The 17,500-nt window shown below is 39.6% G+C and overlaps 1 protein-coding gene across 1 annotated transcript in view; it reads left to right on the forward strand.

The window, feature by feature from the left end:
- epha6 (eph receptor A6) overlaps nucleotides 1-17,500 on the forward strand; it is a 354,317-nt gene that overhangs the window by 92,132 nt on the left and 244,685 nt on the right. Inside the window, 1 exon segment of the mRNA XM_061918280.1 lies at nucleotides 9,587-10,250. Within this exon segment, the coding sequence (XP_061774264.1) occupies nucleotides 9,587-10,250 (664 nt within the window).

Raw genomic sequence — 17,500 nt, forward strand, 5'->3', positions numbered from 1 at the left:
AAATAAAGCGCCCCGGATTATGAGGCGCACTGCCAACAAATGGTCTATTTTTAAACATCTTTTTTCCTATATAAAGCGAACAAGATTATAAAGCCCACTGCCAACAAATGGTCTTTTTAAAAAAAATATTTTTTCCTATATATGGCGCGCCGGATTATAAAGCGCACTGCCAACAAACGGTCAATTTTTTTATCTTTTTTTCATATATAAAGCGCCCCAGATTATAAAGCGCACTGCCAACAAATGGTGTATTTTTTAAATCTTTTTTTCATATATAAAGCACACCGGATTATAAAGCCCACTGCCAACAAATGGTCTTTTTTTTTTTAGTCTTTTTTTCATATATAAATTGCCCCAGATTATAAAGTGCACTGCCAACAAATGGTGTATTTTTTTTAAACTTTTTTTCATATATAAGGTGCCCGGGTTATAAAGCGCACTGCCAACCAATGGTCTATTTTTTATCTTTTTTTCATATATAAAGCACACCGGATTATAAAGCCCACTGCCAACAAATGGTCTTTTTTTTTTTAGTCTTTTTTTCATATATAAATTGCCCCAGATTATAAAGTGCACTGCCAACAAATGGTGTATTTTTTTTAAACTTTTTTTCATATATAAGGTGCCCGGGTTATAAAGCGCACTGCCAACCAATGGTCTATTTTTTATCTTTTTTTCATATATAAAGCACACCGGATTATAAAGCGCACTGCCAACAAATGGTCTATTTAAAAAAAAAATATTGTTTCATATATAAGGCGCACTGGATTATAAAGCGCATTGCCAACAAATGGTCCATGTTTTATCTTTTCTCATGTATAAATCGAACCAGATTATAAGGCACACTGCCAACAAATGGTTTATTTTTTATTGTTTTTAATATATAAGGCGCACCAGATTATAAAGCACACTGCCAACAAAAGGTCTATTTTTTTTCATATATAAAGCGCACCGGATTATAAAGCGCACTGCCAACAAATGGTCCATTTAAAAAATATATGTTTTCATATATAAGGCGCACTGGATTATAAAGCACATTGCCAACAAATGGTCCATTTTTTATCTTTTCTCATGTATAAATCGAACCAGATCATAAGGCACACTGCCAACCAATGGTCTATTTTTTATTGTTTTTAATATATAAGGCGCACCAGATTATAAAGCACACTGCCAACAAATGGTCTATTTAAAAAAAATATGTTTTCATATATAAGGCGCACTGGATTATAAAGCGCATTGCCAACAAATGGTCCATTTTTTATCTTTTCTCATGTATAAATCGAACCAGATCATAAGGCACACTGCCAACAAATGGTCTATTTTTTATTGTTTTTAATATATAAGGCGCACCAGATTATAAAGCACACTGCTAACAAATGGTCTATTTTTTTTCCATATATAAAGCGCACCGGATTATAAAGAGCACTGCCAATAAATGGTCTATTTAAAAAAAATATGTTTTCATATATAAGGCGCACTGGATTATAAAGCAAACTGCCAACAAAAGGTCTATTTTATATATTTTTTTTCATATGCAAGGCGCACCGGATTATAAAGCGCACTGCCAACAAATGGTCTATTTTTTTTTCATATATAAGGCGCACCGGATTACAAGGCGCATTAAAGAAGCCATATTATGTATTTATTTATTCATTATCTAAATGTAAAATACTTTCTTGTGGTCTACTTAACATGTTATGGCGGTTTTTTGCTCAAAATGTTGCATAGATGATGTTTTACACATTATCTTCAAGTCGCTTTTGTGGGCAGTCTTTTCTACGTGCCTCCACTTTGACAGCGTCTTCACACAGTCATCTTTGTTGGAGCCGTGTAGCGTGCAAGGACGGGAGTGGAAGAAGTGTCAAGAGATGGCGCTAACTGTTTTAATGACATTCAGACTTTACTTCAATCAATGTGTGTGTGTGTGTGTGTGTGTGTGTGTGTGTGTGTGTGTGTGTGTGTGTGTGTGTGTATACATATATATATATATATATATATATATATATATATATATATATATATATATATATATATATATGGGTATAAAAACATATATGTCTATATATATATATTAATATATATAAATTAAATTAAATGGTTAACGGTACCCCTATTTTTTTTTACGGAAAAATTTATTCCAGTATTTTATATTGTAAAATCGACTGTTATTGTGTTTTTATAATGTAATATTACTCTATATTGAAGAACGGTCCGAAAGTGGATTTTACTGTAAAAAATCTTACTGAAAAATTTTTGCATAGACAATTTGTTGGTTTGAAATTATAAGTCGAGCAGATATTTAAGTGTGTATCTTTAATCTAACAATAACATTGTTTTAAAATGTATGATGATACAATATTTTGTTACTTATTTTTGTTTTTATTAGAGATGATTGAAGTGTAAATATATGTAATTTTACACCGTAAATTTATTTTTGTAATACAGTTATTAAGAAAATATAAGATATTTAATTTTTACATATTAATAGCACGCTTTTGGAAGCCACACAAATTGACCAAAAGATGCAAAATAAAAAGGCATACTACCCCCACATGCTGTACCAACATAAAAACTCATTTACAGTACCCACTACCACTCTTTATGCTTAAGTCACACGCAGGTTTCACACAGGAATGGGGTAAAAATTCCAGTTATTTTAGCGTGTGCACACTTTAATACATCAGAATTTTTTTTTTTTTTGTGTACATAGATTTTTGGATTTCAACTTACGTCTATTTTCAGTAGGAAATCTGTAGGAAATACTGACTACAAAAAAAAACCAATCATATTACAGTATCTGAAAAGTATTAGCCCACATTTATTAATGTATTTATTTTTGTACACAGTTAGCTATCCAAGGTATGCTGCATGTGACTCACGCGATGGACAGTTGTCTGTTTGCTCCACCGGGCCGGGGACTTTCTTTCCGGTTTACTTGTCAAGCAATCCATTTATGTCGAAACAGCATGGCGTCCAAATTCCACATTTTGTGGTTTCCCCTTCATTTTCACCTCGCCCTCTGGGCTTCTGTCTAATACAATGTCTCACTCTTCATTCGTGCTGGCTCCAGGAAGCAGCGGGTCATCCTCAGTATTTTCAGGTTCAAAAAGATAAGGTTGTGAATCTTCATTTGTCCAGAAAATAGTTGTCTAGGTCATTTGTTACTAAGTCTGCCATGATTAAAAGACACACTTTCTGGATTTGAACAGATGTTTATTTTTAGTGGTAAATCTACGCAACGCTTTTTACGTGGGAAAACCTGGATAAATATGATAATTTACATATAATATTGTAATAAAATCAGATGAAGGTGTAGAATTGGACCGGACACATTAATTGCATGCCACAAACTGCTTGTACCCCCTGTTTTAATTAAAAAATATATATATTTTATACTCAACTTTATGCTGAAATAATATTTGAATTGCACGTATGTATGCATGTATATGAAAAGCTATATCACTAAAATACCCTTTTCTATCATATATTGTTTTCTGCTTTCAGTAAAAAGTTCTGCAAACAGGTGCCTTAGATTGTAACGAGGCCTGTTTTTAGTTCCAGGAGCAGAGGTGCTGCTTTCACTTCCAGCAGGTGCAGCGCAAATAACCTTGCAGTTTTATGTCCGGCCCAAATGATTGACCACCTCGCGCACGCGACCTCAATCTGGAGGTTGATTTAGATATCAGGGGAAAGCTTCACCTTCAAGTACAGCATTGTAAATTTCAGCTAAAAATAAATAAATAAACTGGCAATGTGAAATAAATGTTGCTTTTCGACATGTTTGTATAGGACTGGAGCGGGGGGCGGCAACCCAAAATGTTAAAAGAGGACCAAAAATACAAAAAAATGTAATCCGTATGGAGCTGCAAAAAATTAAAAGCCTTATATCAGGGTTATGATGAAGGCAACACATGATGTAAGTGTCTATATTAGTTATATTAGCCTACTATCAAAATGACTTTAAAAGTCTTATATAAGTGTTACAATGAAGGCAACACGTGATGTAAGTGTCTATATTAGCCTACTATCAAAATGACTTTAAAAGTCGTATATAAGTGTTATGATGAAGGCAACACAAGATGTAAGTATCTACAGTAATTGTATTAGCCTACTATCAAAATGACTTTAAAAGTCTTATATAAGTGTTACAATGAAGGCAATTAGTGATCTGTCTATATTAGCCTACTATCAAAAAGACTTTAAAGATGTTATATTATTGTTACAATGAGGGCAACACGTGACGTAAGTGTCTATATTAGTTGTATTAGCCTACTATCAAATAGACTTTAAAAGTCATAAATAAGTGTTATAATGAAGGCAACACATGATGTAAGTGTCTATATTAGTTGTATAAGCCTACTATCAAAATGACTTTAAAAGTCTTATATAAGTGTTATGATGAAGGCAACACATGATGTAAGTGTCTACAATAGTTGTGTTGGCCTAATATCAAAATTAATTTAAAAGTCTTAAATAAGTGTTATAATGAAGGCAACACATGATGTAAGTGTCTATATTAGCCTACTATCCAAAAGACTTTAAAAGTCCTATATAAGTGTTATAATGAAGGCAACACATGGTGTAAGTATCTATATTAGTTGTATTAGCCTACTATCAAAATGACTTTAAAAGTTTTAAATAAGTGTTATAATGAAGGCAACACTTCATGTAAGTGTCTATATTAGCCTACTATCAAAAATACTTTAAAAGTCGTATATAAGTGTTATAATGAAGGCAACACATGATGTAAGTGTCTATATTAGTTGTATTAGCCTACTATCAAAATGACTTTAAAGATATTATATTATTGTTACAATGAGGGCAACACGTGATGTAAGTGTCTATATTAGCCTACTATCAAAAAGACTTTAAAAGTCTTATATAAGTGTTATAATGAAGGCAACACATGATGCAAGTGTCTATATTAGCTATATTAGCCTACTATGTGTATGTTTACATCTAACACAATTCCCAAACTCATATGGAAACGGGGTTAGTAAGTATTTGAGACACAAACACGCATGTTTTTAAACACTTTTCTTCGCACTACGACCGAATGTTCGGACGGCCAAGGTCGTACCTAAAAGGGAAGACGTTTTACAAGAACTTTTATGTGACGTGACTGGCTGATGAAAAGTGACCAAAGAGGGGGGGGGGGGGGAACCACACAGGTGGGCCATCATGGCGCCGTCTAACAAATGACTTTTTTATTAAAGAACGCTGTCTTATATGAGGAATGACTTGAGTTCCATAAGATGTTGGATGAGATCCTCGATACCCCTCTGACACGGTGGTGATGTGTCATCATAAACTATTCCAAAGGGAGCGTCGCTAAGGGCTCTGTCTGACATTCCTCCTTCGTGGGGTTGGGGGGGTGGGGTTGTTCATTTGCTGGCTGAACTTGCTTGTCACTCTCGGGACTGCATGATTAGAAAATATTGACTGGCTAAATACATGTATTGATCAGTTGTGGGTCGGAGTTTAAGAACAATGTTTTTCAAAGTGCAATTGCAAGAAATTTAGGTATTTCAACATCTACGCTCCATAATATCATCAAAAGGTTCAGAGAATCTGGAGAAATCACTTCACGTAAGCGGCATGGATGGAAACCAACATTGAATGACCGTGACCTTCCATCCCTCAGACAGCACTGTATCAAAAACCAACATCAATCTCCAAAGGATATCACCACATGGGCTCAGGAACTGATTATAATTTTACCCCCGCAGTGATGCAAAAGTAAAGTACAAAACCCAAAACCACTTTGGCACCTTGTGTGAATGGTAAATAAAAAAAAGAGATTACAATGATTTGCAAATCCTTATATTCAATTGAATAGACTGCAAAGACAAGATATTTAACGTTCACACTAAGAAACTTGTTTGTTTTTTTGGCAAATAATCATTAACTCGGAATTTAGTGGCAGCAACACAATGCAAAAAAGTTGTCACAGACACATTTTTACCACTGCGTTACATGGCCTTTCCTTTTAAAGTGGACTTATATGTTGTGAATTGAGTTATTTACACAGAAAGATTCTGCAAATGTTTATTTACGTACCTTAATTGTTTCCAAACGGTGTCTGTGACAAGGCAGTAAAACGGCTGGTCAAACAAAACAGAAGTCATCATCATGGACCCACTAGCTCCGGATGCTGGCTCTCCAGTTAGCTAAACAGACTGAATAACTCCAATTTACTGAGGAATTTGTGAAACTGGAACAATACAAAAATAATGCCTCTGTAAGTTAATAATGCTAACACAGACACTCGTAATTATCTCAGCATATTAGCTAATGCTTTTGATTGTTTCATTGAAACTTTTATTAGTAGGTTGCACAGTACAGTACATATTCCATACAATTGACCACTAAATGGTAACACCCGAATAAGTTTTTAAACAAGTTTAAGTCGGGGTCCACGTTAATCAGTTCATGCTAACGGGACTAGTTTTGTTGCGATAGCACATAAAAATCAGCATGAAAACACTCTTACATACATCAGACATGGGAGGGTTTATTCGGTAAGAATAGATGTAGTTATATTGTAAAACTTACCAACGTTGCTGAGAGTGATGAATGAAGAATCCATAGGAGTCGAAACACTATAGACTTTTAGAAGACGGAACGACACTTGTACTTCCGGTTTAAGGCTTTAAACAGCAGGAAACACTGTAGTCATTCACCCTGCAGTAAGCAAAGCTGTCCAAAAGATGGCATCATAGCACAAACAAAAATACACCATCTCAATGTATTTACATGTGTTTTATGAAAACTATCACCATAAATTATCTGCAACGTTTTATGGATCGCAGAGTTCAAAACGTAAACATCACACATGGGACGGTTTAGCCGGTTAGAATTGTTTTAGTTATGTTGTAAAACCTACAAACATTGCTTAACGAAGAATGTGTAGGCTTCGAAACGCTCTGGACTTTTAGAAGACAGAACGGCACTTGTACTTCCGGTTTAAAGCTTTAAACAGCAGGAATCACTGTAGTCAGTCACCCTGCAGTAAGCAAAGCTGTTCAAAAAATGGCATCATAGCACAAAAAAATAACAAACTATCTCAATGTATTTGCATGTGTTTTATGAAAACTATCGCCATAAATTAGAGTTCAAAACATAGACTTTACACACGGGATGGTTTAGTCAGTAAGAATTGTTTTAGTAATATTGTAGAGCTTGTGACCGTTGCTGGGAGTGATGAATGAAGAATCCATAGGAGTCGAAACACTCTGGACTTTTAGAAGACGGAACGGCACTTGTACTTCCGGTTTAAAGCTTTAAACAGCAGGAAACACAGGTAGTCATTCACCCTGCAGTAAGCGAACCTGTCCCAAAAATGGCATATGGCACAATAATACACCATCTCAATGTATTTGCATGTATTTTTGAAAACTATCAGCGTATATTAGCTGCAAAGTTTTATAGATCGCAGAGTTCAAAATGTAGACATCACACATGGGACGGTTTAATCGGTAATAATTGGTTTAGTTATATTGTAAAACTTACAAACATTGCTTGGAGTGATGAACAAAGAATGTGTAGGAGTCGAAACACTCTGGACTTCTAGAAGACGGAACGGCACTTGTACTTCCGGTTTAAAACTTTAAACAGCAGGAAACACAGGTAGTCATTCACCCTGCAGTAAGCGAACTTGTCCAAAAAATGCCGTATGGCACAATAATACACCATCTCAATGTATTTGCATGTATTTATGAAAACTATCACAATATATTAGCTGCAAGGTTTTATAGATCGCAGAGTTCAAAATGTAGACATCACACATGGGACGGTTTAATCGGCAATAATTGTTTTAGTTATATTGTAAAACTTCCAAACCTTGCTTGGAGTGATGAATGAAGAATGCATAGGAGTCGAAACACTCTGGACTTTTAGAAGACAGATTGGGACTTATACTTCCGGTTTAAGGCTTTAAACAGCAGGAAACACATGTAGCCATTCACCCTACAGTAAGAAAACCTGTCCAAAAGATGGCATCATAGCACAAACAAAAATACACAATAATACACCATCTCAATGTATTTACATGTGTTTTATGAAAACTATCACCATAAATTAGCTGCAACGTTTTATGGATCGCACAGTTCAAAAGTAAACATCACACATGGGACGGTTTAGTCGGTTAGAATTGTTTTAGTTATGTTGTAAAACCTACAAACATTGCTTTGAGTGATGAACAAAGAATGTGTAGGAGTCGAAACACACTGGACTTCTAGAAGACCGAACGGCACTTGTACTTCCGGTTTAAAGATTTAAACAGCAGGAAACACTGTAGTCATTCACCCTGCAGTAAGCAAAGCTGTCCAAAAGATGGCATCATAGCAAAAAAAACAACAAACCATCTCAATGTATTTGCATGTGTTTTATGAAAACTATCACCATAAATAAGCTGCAACGTTTTATAGATCGCAGAGTTCAAAACATAGACTTTACACATGGGATGGTTTAGTCGGTAAGAATTGTTTTAGTTATGTTGCAAAACGTACAAACATTGCTTGGAGTGATGAACGAAGAACGCGTCGGAGTCGAAAAACTCTGGACTTTTAGAGGACGGAACGGCACTTGTACTTCCGGTTTAAAGCTTTAAACAGCAGGAAACACTGTAGTCATTCACCCTGCAGTAAGCAAAGCTGTCCAAAAGATGGCATCATAGCACAAAAAATCAAAAAACCATCTCAATTTTTTTTTACATGTGTTTAATGAAAACAATCACCATAAATTAGCTGCAACATTTTATGGATCACAGAGTTCAAAACATAGACTTTACACATGGGACGGTTTAGTCAGTAAGAATTGTTTTAGTAATATTGTAGAGCTTGTGACCGTTGCTGAGAGTGATGAATGAAGAATCCATAGGAGTCGAAACACTCTGGACTTTTAGAAGACGTTACAGCACTTGTACTTCCGGTTTAAAGCTGTAAACAGCAGGAAACACAGGTAGTCATTCACCCTGCAGTAAGCGAACTTGTCCAAAAAATGGCGTATGGCACAATAATACACCATCTCAATGTATTTGCATGTATTTATGAAAACTATCACCATATATTAGCTGCAAGGTTTTATGGATCGCAGAGTTCAAAACATAGACTTGAGACATGGGACGGTTTAGTCAGTAAGAATAGTTTTAGTAATATTGTAGAACTTGTGACCGTTGCTGGGAGTGATGAATGAAGAATCCATAGGAGTCGAAACACTATGGACTTTTAGAAGACGGAACGGCACTTGTACTTCCGGTTTAAAGCTTCAAACAGCAGGAAACACTGCAGCCATTCACCCTGCAGTACTTGCAGGAAGCGAACCTCTCCAAAAGACGGCGCATGGCACAAACAATACCACATCATCTCAATATATTTACATGTGTTTTATAAAAAACTATCACCATAAATAAGCTTCACGGTTTCATAGCTCGCAGGGTTCAAAGCGTAGGAAAACTGTCCGGAATTCATGGTAGTAAATGCAAACATTTTTGGATCATTCGACGAAGGTCTTTTACGTCCACGACACAAGGGACATGTTGTTCATTCCGTCTTTTTGTCCCTCGACCCCCCCACCCTGTTCTTAGTGGGACGCGATCACCGAGATGGACGAGCACAACCGGCCCATCCACACCTTCCAGGTGTGCAGCGTGATGGAGCCCAACCAGAACAACTGGCTCCGATCCAACTGGATTTCCCGGCAGGCGGCCCAAAAAATCTACGTGGAGCTGCGCTTCACCCTGCGCGACTGCAACTCCATCCCCTGGGTGTCCGGCACCTGCAAGGAGACCTTCAACCTCTTCTACCACGAGGCGGACGACGCCCACGGCGTGAAGTTCAAGCCGGCCCAGTACACCAAGATCGACACCATCGCCGCCGACGAGAGCTTCACCCAGATGGACCTGGGGGATCGCATCCTGAAGCTCAACACGGAGGTGCGCGAGGTGGGACCCATGACCAAGAACGGCTTCTCGCTGGCGTTCCAGGACATCGGCGCTTGCATCGCCTTGGTCTCGGTGAGGGTTTACTACAAGAAATGCCCCTCCACGCTGAGAAACCTGGCCTCGTTCCCGGACACGGTGCCTCGGGTGGACTCGTCCTCGCTGGTGGAGGTGAGGGGCGCCTGCGTGGACCACGCTGAAGAGCGGGACACGCCCAAGCTCTTCTGCGGAGCTGACGGCGACTGGTTGGTCCCCTTGGGGAGATGCGTCTGCAGCCTGGGCTACGAGGAGGTGGACGGATCCTGCATCGGTGAGTTCCCCGATTGCCCGAGCACGCTTTTTGGCAATAGAGACATGAATAACAACACTTCAAAGTACGGCAGCCGATACATAAGCTCTCCAAACACTTAATACAGGACTTGATCATCATTACACAAATCCCAAAAGCAGTGAAGTTGGCACATTGTGTAAATGGTAAATAAAAACAAATACAATTGTGAAGGATTCAAGCCGTCGTGCGGGTTCCATGGACCACCAAGGAAGGACATTAGACTTCTTTATTTTTTCAAATAAACCTTAGTGCAGGTCGGGTCGCTTTTCAGCTCCTTCCTTCCTTCCACTGCTTGCTCTTCGGTCCGCTTTTTAGTCGGCCTCGTCTTCGTCTGCCTCTTGCTCTCCGTCTCTCGCACCCTGCAACTCCTTCTGCCCCGTTCTCTCCTCCTTCTCCCCTTTTATACATCGATAGGAGATACCTTAATTGTGTCCAGGTGCGTGATCCATGCACCTGATCTCGCCTGCGGCGTCGCTCCCGGCACATCCCGCCACGCCGCCCGCTCGCATTCTCCGCCTCCTCGCCGCCATCTTGGGCCGGGCTCCAGCGTGCCCTGCCGCTCTGTCGGACTGTCGACTCCGACCCTCCACAACAATGATTTGTGAATCTTATATTCAATTGAATAGACTGCAACGTTCAAACTTATTTTTTTGCAAATATTAGCTCATTTGGACATTTGATGCCTGCAACACGTTTCAAAAAAGCCGGCACAAGTGGCAAAAAAGACTGAGAAATTTGAGGAAAGCTCATCAGACAGTTATTTGGAGGATGCCAATTGGGAACAGGTGGGTGCCATGATTGGGTATAAAAGCAGCTTCCATGAAACGCACATTCATTCACAAACAAGGACAGGGCGAGGGTCACCACTTTGTCAACAAATGCCTGAGCAAATAGTTTAAAAACAACATTTCTCAACGAACTATTGCAAGAAATTTTAGGATTTCACCATCTACAATCTGTAATATCATCAAAAAAGTTCAGAGAATCCGGAAAAATCACCGCATGTAAGCCATGATATTACGGACCTTCGATCTCTCAGGCGGTACTGCATCAAAAAGCGACATCGGTGTGTAAAGGATATCACCACATGGGCTCAGGAACACATCAGAAAACCACTGTCAGTAACTACAGTTGGTCGCTACATCTGTACGTGCAAGTCAAAACTCTACTATTCAAAGCCAAAGCCGTTCATCAACAACACCCAGAAACACGGCCGGCTTCTTTGGGCCCGAGCTCATCCAAGATTCAAGATTGTTTATTGTCATATGCACAGTTGAACAGACAGTTTGCCCTACAATGAAAATCTTACTTTGCTAGTCCACCTTTCAACAAGTCACACAGTACTTAACTAATAAAAAAAAATAAAAATAACATAAAATAACATAACATTATTGCACATTCTGATTGACAGTCAACAGTAGAAATATGGAGGTGACCTTGGGTCACAGCAGCAGTTAAAGTGTCTCTAGTGATCAAAGGTGAAAAGTGTCTACAGTGATGGTTCACAGTTCGGGGGTGGTCAAGGTAGCTGTCTTTTGTTCAAAAAGACAAAAGTAAAAACACTGGAACGCTCATCAGACACTTATTTGGAGCATGCCACAGGTGAACAGGCTAATTGGGAACAGGTGGGTGCCATGATCGGGTATAAAAGCAGCTTCCGTGAAACACTCAATCACAAACAAGGACGGGGCGAGGGTCACCACTTTGTCCACAAATGCCTCAGCAAATTGTTTAAGAACAACATTTCTCAACCAGCTATTGCAAGGAATTTAGGGATTTCACCAATGTTTGCTCTGTAATATCATCAAAAAGTTCAGAGAAATGGAGAAATCACTGCACGTAAACGATGATAGGCAGCACTGCATCAAAAAGCGACATCGGTGTGTAAAGGATATCACCACATGGGCTCGGGAACACATCAGAAAACCACTGTCAGTGACTACGGATTGTCGCCACATCTGTAAGCGCAAGTTATGCAAAGCGAAAGCCATTTATCAACAACACCCAGAAACGCCGTCGTCTTCGCTGGGCCCGAGATCATCTAAGAAGGACATATGCAAAGTGTAAAAGTGTTCTCTGGTCTGACGAGTCCACATTTCAAATTGTTTTTTGGAAACTGTAGACATGGTGTCCTCCAAACTAAGGAGGAAAAGAACCATTTGGATTGTTCTAGGTGCAAAGTGTAAAAGGTGGCATGTGTGATGGTATGGGGGTGTATTAGTGCCCAAGTCATGGGTAACTTACACATCTGTGAAGGCACCATTAATGCTGAAAGGTCCATACAGCTTTTGGAGCAACATATGTTGTCATCCAAGCAACGTTATCATGGACGCCCCTGCTTATTTCAGCAGGATAATGCCAAGCCATGTGTTTCGACAGCATGGCTTCATAGTAAAAGAGTGCAGGTACTAGACTGGCCTGCCTGTAGTCCAGACCTGTCTCCCATTGAAGATGTGTGGTGCATTATGAAGCCTAAAATATGACAACAGAGATTGTTGAACAACTTAAGCTGTACATCAAGCAAGAATGGGAAAGAATTCCACTTTAAAAATGCGTCTCTTCAGTTCCCAAATGTTAACTGAGTGTTGTTAAAAGGACAGGCCATGTAACACACTGGTAAAAATGCTGCCATTAAATTCTACGTTAATGATTATTTGCAAAAAAAAACATGAAATATCTTGTCTTTGCAGTTGATTCAATTGAATATAAGTTGAAAAGGATTTTTGTTTTTATTTAGCATTCACACAACAAGACAACTTTACTGCTTTTGCGTTTTGTACTGTTTTTTTTTTCCCAGGTGGCTAAACAACACTTCCTGACTGTAAGATTTTTTGGGGGGGATTTTTGTTTTTTCAGTTCCATCACACATTCCCCCCCGCCTTTTATCGCCGTTCTTAATTTTCCTCGCCTCACTCTTATTGCTGGCTACTTACCCTCTGGAGATTAAGATGAGATCTAATGTAATTTGGCTGCTGTGCAAGATGGATAGTGTGCTGGTTTAGAGCCTCTTTCCAGCATGTTAACTATCTGCTCTGTGGATCCATCTTGGATGGGAAATGCCGTCCGTCTGCCGTGGTTTTGGGACTCGGGATTGTGTGTGTGTTGTTCTAAAAAAGTGTGCAGTGTTTATCAAAGAGCTGTGCCAGCCGCTACCTCGGAGCTGCAGATTAGCCACACTGACTTGGTAGCAGTTTGAACTCCAGATCTCTGATATGAGCCTCGTTCACTGTGAGGCGATAAAAGAAGACCCCTTCTTTACGGTCATAAACACGAAAGTCGGTGCACTGAAGCTAGTTTTTCCTTAAGAAACAATGCAGATATGAAAAATAACATATTTTACAAACCCCGTTTCCATATGAGTTGGGAAATAAATATAAATATAATGATTTACAAATCCTTTTCAACCCATATTCAGTTGAATGCACTACAAAGACAACATATTTGCAAATAATAATTAACTTAGAATTTCATGGCTGCAACACATGCCAAAGTAGTTGGGAAAGGGCATGTTCACCACTGTGTTACATCACCTTTTCTTTTAACAACACTCAATAAACATTTGGAAACTGACAAAACTATTTGTTGAAGATCTCGTCGGGACCCAGGATGGACCGCTCGCCTGTGTATCGGTTGGGGACATCTCTACGCTGCTGATCCGCTTGAGATGGTTTCCTGTGGACGGGACTCTCGCTGCTGTCTTGGATCCGCTTGAACTGAACTCTCGCGGCTGTGTTGGAGCCACTATGGATTGAACTTTCACAGTATCATGTTAGACCCGCTCGACATCCATTGCTTTCGGTCCCCTAGAGGGGGGGGGGGGGGGGGGGTTGCCCACATCTGAGGTCCTCTCCAAGGTTTCTCATAGTCAGCATTGTCACTGGCGTCCCACTGGATGTGAATTCTCCCTGCCCACTGGGTGTGAGTTTTCCTTGCCCTTTTGTGGGTTCTTCCGAGGATGTTGTAGTCGTAATGATTTGTGCAGTCCTTTGAGACATTTGTGATTTGGGGCTATATAAATAAACATTGATTGATTGATTGAAGCTTTGAAAGTGGAATTATTTCCCATTCTTGTTTTATGTAGAGCTTCAGTCCTGGGACTCCACTGTCGTATTCTACGCTTCATAATGCGCCACACATTTTCCATGGGAGACAGGTCTGGACTGCAGGCGGGCCAGGAAAGCACCTGCACTCTTTTTTTACGAAGCCACGCTGTTGTAACACGAGCTGAATGTGTCTTGGCATTGTCTTGCTGAAATAAGCAGTGGCGTCCATGAAAAAGACGGCGCTTAGATGGCAGCATATGTTGTTCCAAAACCTGTATGTACCTTTTAGCATTAATGGTGCCTTCACAGATGTGTAAGTTACCCATGCCTTGGGCACTAATGCACCCCCATACCATCACACATGCTATGGGGTTGCTATATAAGAAATACTTGACTTTCAATTAATTCTAGCTATATATATATATATATATATATATATATATATATATATATATATATAAAATACTTGAATTTCAGTGTTCATTTATTTACACATATACACACACATAACACTCATCTACTCATTGTTGAGTTAAGGGTTGAATTGTCCATCCTTGTTCTATTCTCTGTCACTATTTTTCTAACCATGCTGGACACCCTCTCTGATGATGCATTGCTGTGTGGCACGCACAGAAGTGCTTTCATCAAATGCACTAGAGTCTGGAATCTTCCATCTCTCCCTAGCATGGCCCAAAACCGGTCAACCTTTGCTTCCTGAGGAAGATCTTCACTGCGCTCTGTAAAAGCCGTAGATGTTATTGTCACATATGCATGTACTGTAGATGGCAGTATTGTCCTGTTTGAGAGTGTCACAAAATTGCTGTTTACGGCAGACGAACTGCTTTACGGTGGACGAAAACGTGACTGCTGTTGTTGTGTGTTGTTACCGCGCTGGGAGGACGTTAATGAAAATGCCTAACAATAAACCCACATAAGAAACATACAGTATATAACTCGCCCTCGATCATTCGTCATTGGGTAGACACGCTGTTTATATTGTGCGAAAGCAGACGTGAAAACAGGCTGTCGACACGTCGCTCAGGTACGCATGGAGCTGGAGGTCACGCCCCCTCCAGCTCCGCCTGAATTTCAGGAGTAGATTTTCGGGAGAGGCGCTGAATTTCGGGAGACTCCCGAAAAATCCGTGAGGGTTGGCAAGTAAGCCCCTGAGTCAAAATCATTACCCAGGCATTTGTGAAATGGCAAATGTGTGCAATCTGATGCAATTTCTGAGAAATCTTAAGGCACTATCAATCAATCAATCAATGTTTACTTATATAGCCCTAAATCACTAGTGTCTCAAAGGGCTGCACAAACCACTACGACATCCTCGGTAGGCCCACATAAGGGCAAGGAAAACTCACACCCAGTGGGACGTCGGTGACAATGATGACTATGAGAACCTTGGAGAGGAGGAAAGCAATGGATGTCGAGCGGGTCCAACATGATACTGTGAAAGTTCAATCCATAATGGATCCAACACAGTCGCGAGAGTCCAGTCCAAAGCGGATCCGACACAGCAGCGAGAGTCCCGTTCACAGCGGACCCAGCAGGAAACCATCCCAAGCGGAGGCGGGATGTCCCCAGCCGATACACAGGCAAGCAGTACATGGCCACTGGATCGGACCGGACCCCCTCCACCAGGGAGAGTGGGACAAAAAGAAAAGAAACGGCAGATCAACTGGTCTAAAAAGGGAGTTTATTTAAACTAATTGCATTGATTTTGTTTTTGTTGTTGTTTTTTGACTGCATTGCAGCCAACAGGTTGTGGGTTTACAGTGAAGATTTTTTTTTTTTTTTTTTTTTTGAGGCGCACTATATCCATATGCTGGCAATAATTGTTTGTCCACAAATGTCTAATCCCGCTGAAGGAAGACAGTTGTGATGGAAAAGCAGATGGCGTCGTGTTTGTGTTTGAGTTGTGTTTATTTTACAGACGACAATGTAATGTGCTGCGTCCGCCATCTGCTCCTCATCAGTCACAACTGCATGCTTTCCCGCGCGCCGAGATTGGCTGTTTACATTTTTCTTTTCCTTCCTTCATTTATTCATTCCGTCGCCACCGCTTATCCCGGGGCCGTTCAGCTCGTGGCCCCAGGGGCTGAATTTGGCCCCGAAATGACACCGTACTGGTTCACACTGCCTTTCCCACCGCGGCCTTCAGTGATGTCCTACTTTAGTCCCACTTCAACAACTACCACTCAAAGTACAGTCATGTATGTCGTCACATGACCAGGGCTTGTAAAATAACATAGAGAAACACACTTGTGCACTACTGGGCATTGAAACACATCAATTTGGCACGAATGTACAAAACGGGCAATTTTTGGCGCGTTTAAAAATCTAAAAACCTGCATCAGACGTGGTGCTATCAAAATAATAATTGTAAAAAACATTTTGAATGTGAAAAAATATACTCACAATTTGCCATTTAATGCCGTGTAAGCCAGATGGTTGATTCCAGTGGGAAGTAATAATAATAATATTAGATGTTATTTGTAAAAGCACTTTATATTGAGCAAACAACCTCTAACCTCCAACCTTTGGGAAACCAAGAGCTACTTCTTGGGTACTGATTAATGCCAAGGGCTACCAGTTTGATACACACTTAAATAAATTGCCAGAAATAGCCATTTTGCTCCATTTACCTTTAACTCTATGTTATTATTAATAATTAACGATATTTATCTTTGTGGAAACACTGATCATCTTAATGATTTCTCACAATAATTATATAGTTTCGATGACATGTTTTAAATAGGTTAAAATCCAATCTGCACTTTGTTAGAATATATAACAAATTGGACCAAGCTATATTTCTAACAAAGACAAATCATTATTTTTTCTAGATTTTCCAGATCAAAAATGTTAAAAGAAATTCAAAAGACTTTAAATTTGATTCTACAGATTTTCTAGATTTGGAAAAATATTTTTGGGGAATTTTAATCATAATAAGTTTGAAGAAATATTTCACAAATATTATTTGGCGAAAAAACAGAAGCTACAATCGGGCGGAAGGCAGGGTAGGCGCCGGCGCCCCCCGCGACCCCGAAAGGGAATAAGCGGTAGAAAATGGATGGATGGAAAAACAGAAGCTAAAATAAAGAATTAAATTAAAATGTATGAGGTGGCGACTTGTCCAGGGTGTACCCCGCCTTCCGCCCGATTGTAGCTGAGATAGGCGCC

The sequence above is a fragment of the Nerophis ophidion genome, linkage group LG13 (genome assembly GCF_033978795.1).
Source record: "Nerophis ophidion isolate RoL-2023_Sa linkage group LG13, RoL_Noph_v1.0, whole genome shotgun sequence".
NCBI lineage: Eukaryota > Metazoa > Chordata > Actinopteri > Syngnathiformes > Syngnathidae > Nerophis > Nerophis ophidion.